This window comes from Trypanosoma theileri, assembly GCF_002087225.1.
Source record: "Trypanosoma theileri isolate Edinburgh chromosome Unknown TM35_Tth_19_V1, whole genome shotgun sequence".
Taxonomy (NCBI): domain Eukaryota; phylum Euglenozoa; class Kinetoplastea; order Trypanosomatida; family Trypanosomatidae; genus Trypanosoma; species Trypanosoma theileri.
This window is the reverse complement of record NW_021639861.1, coordinates 382,294-390,415: the sequence shown is the minus strand read 5'-3', so window position 1 is coordinate 390,415 and position 8,122 is coordinate 382,294. Positions and strand designations below refer to the sequence as shown.

Here is an 8,122-nt window from a genome sequence, read left to right as displayed (position 1 = left end):
GAGGTGGAGAAGCTGAATGAGCAGCTGGCTGCGAAGGAACAGGAGCTGGAGCAGCTGCGCGGCACTGATGAGGAGAAGAGTCGTGCACATGATGCGTTGAATGATGAGGTGGAGAAGCTGAATAAGGAGCTGGCTGAATTGCAGGCAGAAAATGAGAAACTTCGTGCCCACGATGATCGCTGGGTACCTGAGGCAAGTCGTAGTTCTGGTAGGCGCACTACGTCTCATCACCGGAAGGAGTTTGACGGTGAGGGTTGGGATCAGGTGCTGGAATCGCAGCCTGAGGAGCTGACTCGTGCGTTCGTGAGTGATGTAGCGGATGCCTGTCGCGTTGACCCTGACGACGTAAAGAAGGTTGTCTTTTCTCCTGACGGGAAGACGGTTGAGTTCGATGTTAACCACGATGAAGGTGTCTCAGCGGAGGAGGTGGATAGGCTTTTACAGCGTGGGCTTTTTCGTCGCAGTAAGGAGTTGCTGGAGGGTAAGGGACCATTTGATAATAATTATTTGTCTTATGAGGCCTCTGATTTGATGCGGCAGGTGAATGCGTTAGGTGGTATTGGAATGTTAAATGTAATAACTGAGGAGTTTCTTGATCGTATTGTTCTGGAACGGGCGGAGCTTTCGGCATTGTTGCTTGTGGCGGTAGAGGGATTTGATCATCTTAATGGCTTGCATCTGGATCGGGAAGCGGAACTTTTGGAAGAACTTGAGGAGCAAGCCACAGAGCATACTGATATGCTTGAAAAGATGGAGGAGATGGTTGTTTTGCTGGAGGAGGCTCGTCAGACGGAGTGTAGTGTGCGGAATGATCTTTTTGCGCGAGAGGAGGAGTTGCTTGAGTTGCAGCGGTTCCGTGATGAGGAACGACGTGAGCGTGATAGCATGTTGCAGGCACAGCATAACTTGTTGATGATATCACGAAACTCACATGAGGAACTTACAAAGGAAAAGCTGCAGGAGTTGACAGATGAGTGTTTGCGTGTAGAGGAGCTTGAGCAACAAGTGGGACAATTGCAGCAGGAGAATGCCTCACTGAAGGAGGAGATGGCTCGGCGTGCGGTGAGTCATAAAGAAGCGTTGGATATACTGAACAGCAAGATTGCTGGTCTCATGGTGGAGCTAGAGGTGAAAGGAATGGAGTACACTGACACACTTGGGAAGTTGGAGGAGTTTGTGGTATTGCTAGAGGCCGCACGCGCAGCGGAGAAATCCGCATTATTAACTCTTGAGCAAAGAGAACAGGAATTATTCGATCTTCAGGCCGCCCACAATGAAGAGACGCGTGAGTTGGAGTGTATCATACGGCAGCTGGAGGCACGTCTAGGGGCACTGCAAGAGACTCAACGTGAGTTAAGCGAACAACAACAACAACACCAACAAGAACAGAGACAACATGAGGGTGAAAGTGTTTCTGTAGATCCCCAGAGCAGCGGTAATGTTGGGGCGGAGAGGGATGATGTAGTGCGGGCCATGCGGCAACAACTCGAGCGTCTAAAGCGTGAGAAGGAGGCATTGACAATGGAGCTTGAGGTGAAGGGGCGACAGCATGATGATGCGATGGATGTGCTGAATCGTAATATTGGTGATTTAATGAGCGAACTCGATTCCCGCATACGCGGCTTTCAGGTATCGGCAACAAGCGCAAAGGAGATGCTGCGTGAGATTGCACTGCTCCGCTCTGCTGAAGAAGAAGAGGAGGAGGATGAGGATGTGCCTCAACCAGAAAATTAATGGTAATGATTTCCATTGGCATAATCATATGCTATCTCCTTTCCTTCAGGAAGTAAATTAAACAATGGAAAAAAAAAAAAAAACATTAGAGAGAAAAGATAAAATTAAAAAAAAAAAAAGAAAAAATAATAATAAAAGTAGTCATTTTATAAGGATAATAGGGATAATGATTAGATGAGAATGAGAGAACAGAATACCCACCCCCCTAGTGAGATGGCAGGAGAGCAAATAGAATAGGAAGTATTGGCAGTACTTCACTACGGTAGTGGTAACCGATATCGTGTGGTAGGAACAAGAGGGAACAGAAAAAAAAAAAAAAAAAAAAAAAAAAAAAAAAAAAAAAAAAAAAAAAAAAAAAAAAAAAAAAACGAAAAAGAATGGGGGAAACTTAAAGGAAAGAGGGGATTTCAAAAATGACAAAGTAGAGGAAAACTGATAGAATGGAATATTTGGGGTTTGATGAATTCGATTGAATTCCCTCTTTTTCCTTCTTTTTTCCGTTTTGCACCGTTTTAACAGTGTTACTATATGTTTTCTCTCCATCTTGCTTTAACGAAATGTTTCTTATTTATTTATTTTTGTTCTTTTCCTTTACTCACAATGATGATGTGAGTGTTTATGATTGAGTTTCGCAGTGTTCTTGTTATTACGAGGGATCTGAAGAGTTTTTTTTTGTTCTGCGAGATCAATCACAGGGTTTATTGTTTATTGTTTTTTTTTTCTTTTTTTTTTTGTTTGTTTGTTTGTTTCTTTTTTTTCTTCACTCTTACCGTGTTCCCGTCCTACCAACTTTATTTCTCCGCGTGTTTATTCGTTTGTTTGATTTTTCATTGTCTCTATGTCTGTATTATCCGTTTTCTGAGGTTATTTACCTGCTGGAGCAATAATAACCGCGATGGAATACAGCAGTCATTGTATAAGGGGATTTGTCTGTGTTCGTTGTAGTCGTGTCGCAGTCAGTTTCCCTTTTTTTTTCTTCTTGTTTTTCTTTTTTTACTTCTGGTGGAGTTTACACCATTTATTAACTGAAGAGTAGTAGCTTCTGTTAGTACATTTTATTATTTTGCGTTTCTTCTTTTTTTTTTTTTTACCTTATTTATTTCTTTCTTTCTTCTTGTGTCTGCTTCATCGTGTGGGGAATTCGAGATGCAGGAGAGAGCATAGTTGATATTTACTCTGATGTATTCCGTTTTTACGTATAAGTGTTTTTTTTTTTTGTGTGTGTGTGTTTGTTATTTCGTTCTTCTAGAGAGGGGTTGTATGATGTATATATAGAGTGTTTCTTGTTTTTTTGTTTTGTTTTGTTCGCACACCTGTGCGTATCTACGGCGTGTACATGTAAACATATATATATATATATATATATGACTGTGTGTGTGTGTATGTGTAAATGAAGAAGATATTGTACTCTTCCTTGTTTGATTCGACTCAGTGGGTCGCTGAAGGTCCCTCCCAACCGTCAGCAGCACTACTGTTACTCGGCAAAGCAAAGAAAAGGATAGAAAGAGTATAGAGAGAGAAAGAGAAGAGAGAGGAAAGAGAGAAGAGAATAGTGTGGTTTGAGTATCTGTGGTCCATCATAGCCATTTAAGCTTGCTTTCTCTTCCCATGTATATATATATATATGGGGCTTTAAAAAAAAAAAAAAAGAGTAAGAAGGAAAAAAAAAAAAGAGAATAGAAAGACCAACAGCAACAACAACAATATTAACAATAAGGGGAAGAGGCTCTACAGTGTATTTTGCAACGGGTAGAGAAATATTAGAAACTCCGGCAACATTCACAACTCTTTAAAAAATAAAAAAAAAAGAGTAAAAGGACCCACTACTCACAAGAAAATAATAAAGGGAAAAATGATTTCAAAAAAAAAAGGGATTACTTTTAAGGGAAAAGGGAAAAAAGGAAAAAAAGATGGGAAGATTGGCGGGTTTTCTAAATATGTGTTTGGTATGTTTGTTAAGACTCAACTTTTCTTTCTTTCTTTTTTTTTTGCTTTTTTTTTTCTTCTTTTCTTTTGTTATTCTACGTTCAGTTCTTTTGCTGTACTTGTTGTTGTTGTTGTTGTCTTTTCGTTGTCTTCTTCATTGCCATTATTATTATTATTATTATTATTATATTACTTTTCCTCTTCTATTTTTACTCGCTCTAAATATATGTGTGAGTGTGTGTGTATTTCTTTTCTTTTTTTGTTGTTTTTGCGTATCTTGTGTAGAGACAATAGCAGACTCTTATATACATATACGTCCACGTGTATGCATCTATATCTATGTATTAATCTTCCAATTATTCTCCCTTTCTATTTCTTACCTTCTTTACATAAATATATATCTATCTATATATTTATGCCTGTGTCTTTGCGCGAGAACAAAAACAAAAAAAAAATTAGTTCTGAATGAGTGAGTCCATTGACTCTCAAAGTATATATATATATATATTTATATGGTCTATTTCTATGCCCTTCTTAATTATTCTTCCTTTTTTTCCCTTTTTACTCTTTTCCTTCCTTTTCACAATACATACCCCTCTTTATAGAAATAGTATATATATATATATATTTATATACGTATATAACGATAGCACTGGAATTTTTCATCTGAGAAGAACTTCTCTTTTTCTCTCTCACTCTCTGTGTAACTCTACGGGTTGTTTGTTAACAGTCACTCCATTGCATTATCATGGAAAAACTCTTATGCCATATTGGACTACGGAGCAGCAGAGAGGGAAGTCTAAACAACAGCAACACCAATAGCAACAAGGATGATACAAATCACCATTATCATCATCATAATAACAATAATAATAATAATAATAATAGGGATAACGATATCAGATACAATCCAAGAAAACGAGAGACCCCCGCCGCCTCTGCGAGTCCCCCTGTTCAGTCCACCACCGCCATCGTCCCCCCACCGCCATCGCCGTCTTCTTCCTCCACGCCCATCACGACAACCACCACTCCTGCCGTCCTCTCATCCGCAGCCGCAGCCGCCGGGCGACGGCGGGGATCATTAGATGCGGAGATGAATGATCGACTTCTCAGCAGCGCCCGCACGGCGGAGTTCTGCGCGCTGCGGAAGTTGGAACTCTGCCAGCAGGAACTCCTGCAGCTGCAGACTCTCTGGGACGCCGATCGCGAGTCCAATCGCTACAACACCGCCGCCCTGCAGCGCGAAGTGGAGGAGTTGCGACGACAATTGGAGCACCAACGCCGCCGGGACTCTCTGCGCAGCAACACGGATCTCTCCATGCGATTACCGCAGGGCTCCAATAGTGTTTGTGGATATCATCCGGTTGATCTCTCCTCTTCTTCGTATGCATACGGCTGTGGGGCTCATTCTGTCTACAGTCATCAGGGAGAAGGTGTGGCTTCCAGCAGCGCCACCGCAGAAGAGGGATTTACGGTCGCCGCCACTACATCCATGTGGACCGCCGAGCGTTCCTTCTCTTTTCCAACACTATTGCAACAACAACAACAACAACACATGGAGGGGGCACTCGCAAAGATAGAAACAGATGAGGGGCAAACACGTACATTGGAGGAAACTTTATTCTACTATAAGGAACAATGGCGAAATGCCGAGCAGGAGCGGGTGGGGCTGCAGGCAGAGTTATCGCGTACACTACGCCACCTACACGATGTACGCCGCGGCCTCACTCAACGCATTACATCTCTCATCAGTGAAAAAGAAGCCATCGTCCTACATCACGCAAAGACACTCGCACAGTTGGAGGAAACACAAGCACTCTTGATGGCCGCACGAGCCGCAGAACGGGCCGCTGTCCTACGACTTGCTGAAGTGAATAATAATAATAATAATAATAATAATAATAATAATAATAATAATAATAATAAAAATAAGAACAGTACAGTGCGTGCAGAGAAGAGTAATAACAGTGATAGTGATAGTACTAATAGTGATAGTGATAGTAGTAGTAGTAGTAGTAGTAGTAGTAATAAAGGACTCACGACGACGGAAAGCATAGATACATTAAGTATACCACGCTGTCAGCGCTGTGGATACACAGTAGTCCCCAATACTCCTCCCCCTCCTCCTCCTGTTAACACTACAACTACCACTACTCAAACAAAGACGAATGTTACTATGAACACCAATATGGATATGCGAGAAACAACTGCACCCAACAACAGTAACAGCAGTCTTCGCTCATCTATGGATTTCGCCATGGAAAGACGCCGCTGCAACTCCATTGTACTTCGGCAAACTACCATGGAAGAAGAGATGTGTGCGTTGGAGTGTAAGGCGGAGCGGGAAAGTCGCAATGCGGAGGGATACGCACGTGTTCTCCATCGTCTCATTGATGAAGTCGACACACACACAAGTAACTGCAGTAGGGCTAGAGAGCAGGCCATGCAGTGTTTGCATGAAATGTCTCTTCTCTGGTCTGCAGAGATGGCGAATAGTGACGAAGATGAGGAATTGAGTGATTTGGCTACTGGTAGTGCAGAGAGGTATGGCCCTCTCCCACGTCTTGCTGGGAAAATAACAACAGAAGAGAAGAAGAAGGAAGAGGATTCTGTTATCCGTAGTAATCATCCTCATAATAATAATAATAATAATAATAATATTAATGAGGATGATGATGATGATAATGATAGTTTTGCTAATGGTATTGTTATGTCGGCTAAGCGACCAAGGAGAAGTAGGAGGAATGTGAATAGCAATAACAATAGCAATAACAAGGGAAAAAGAGAAGAAGAGATTGATAATGATGATCATGATAAGGAACCTGAAGCCACACCCATATCCTTGGCACTGTTTCCAACAACAAGAAGAAGTCGTACTCGTCTCTCCGCACTCTCCATCACTGCCGATGATGATGATGAAGAAGAAGAAGAAGAGGTTGATGATAATAATGATGATAACAATAAGAATAGTGGTGAGAAAATAGATCCCAATCCGCATACCCAATCCTCTCCATCCCCAATAAGAACAACTATTATACCGTTAGTAGCCGTAGAAATAGAAAAAGAAGAAGAAGAGTCTCCAGGCACTATTATTGGTATAAGCAGCAGCAGTAATGTTCATTTCACCCATACTCGTCTCCGTGCGAGGAGTGGTGATGGACGTGCGAATAATACAGCAGTGAGGTCCACACAGGGTGCATCCAACACACGTGCAAAATAACAGATAACCCCATTTTTCTTTTTTTTCTTTTTCTTTTTCTTTTTTTTTTATTTCATTCATTTAATTTTTTTTTTTTTTTGTTTTGTTTTCATTGTTTGTTTATTTGTTTGCTTGTTCGTTTTTCTTTTTTTTCTTTTTTCGGTTCATTCGATCCTTATACCTGCACGCTGTGCCTAGGGGCCTAGGGACTTTTTTTTTGCCTTTTTCTCTATACGCTATACTTGTTACTATACTAATTATTATTATTATAATATTATTATTATTCTAATGATAATAATAGTAATAACGACGTGAGAGAAATAAGATGACACCGAAAGAAATAAAAGAAAACGAAGAGAAGAGAGAAAATAGTTTAAACAGAAACAAGTATTGCAAAAATCGTATTGGAAGGGGAAAGAAGAGAGAAGAGGAAGAGAAGAGACATAAAAGTATAAGACCAGTGCTATGCGTTTATACAATATATATATATATATATATGGTATATAATTATGGACTCTGTGTTTCTGAATGTTTTTTTTTTATTGTTTATTATTATTATTATTATTATTATTATTATTATTGTTTTTGTTGTTGTTGTTGTTCCTTCACCTTCCCTCTTTCTTTGCGTGTATGAGAGAGTCTTGTTGAAAAGACGAAGAATACAAATGGGATAATGATCTTTTTTCTTCTTTTTTTTTTGCTGAGAGTGTGATTCCTTCTAGTGGTTCTTGTTCATAAGTTTTTTTTTTTCTTTTCTTTTCTATTGTATGAAATCACTACATTGTGCAAATCACATCCCCACTTTCCACTCTTGTTGTTATTTGCGGTTCTCTCTCTCTCTATATATATATCTCTATCTCTCTATCTAGTCTCCTCTTCTAATACGGGGACTTATCTATTTATCTATTTATCTATGTATGTATGTATGTATGTATCTAACCTGTACAAGTCCAATGAGAAATAAATGAATGAAAAACAAAAAAAAACGAAAAAACAAAAATAAAAGAATGAAGCGTTCTTGCTTTTTATGATTATTATTTCGTTTTATTTTATTGCCCTTTTTTTTTCTTTTTTCTCTTTTTTTTGCGTTTTCGTTTTTTCTCTTATTATTACTATTGTTATTATTATTATTATAGTGGTGGATAATCCTCATTACATCACGCATCTTCTTTTTATTATTTCTATTGGTGTGAACCCGTTCGTTAATAAACACGACGACCAAAAATACCCCCAACCCAAACAGATATATATATATATATATAT

At 39.6% G+C, this 8,122-nt stretch overlaps 2 protein-coding genes across 2 annotated transcripts; both read left to right on the top strand.

The window, feature by feature from the left end:
- TM35_000192380 (uncharacterized protein) lies at positions 1-1,734 on the top strand (the record flags this gene model as incomplete). The annotated part of the gene is made up of 1 exon (XM_029026736.1): positions 1-1,734. A coding segment is annotated over one exon (1,734 nt), but the record flags the coding sequence as incomplete, so codon positions are not given.
- A 2,674-nt stretch (positions 1,735-4,408) lies between these two features.
- TM35_000192370 (uncharacterized protein) lies at positions 4,409-6,880 on the top strand (the record flags this gene model as incomplete). The annotated part of the gene is made up of 1 exon (XM_029026735.1): positions 4,409-6,880. One exon carries the CDS (start codon positions 4,409-4,411, stop codon positions 6,878-6,880), a length of 2,472 nt encoding a protein of 823 aa, XP_028882059.1.
- Between the last annotated feature and the right edge of the window lie 1,242 nt (positions 6,881-8,122).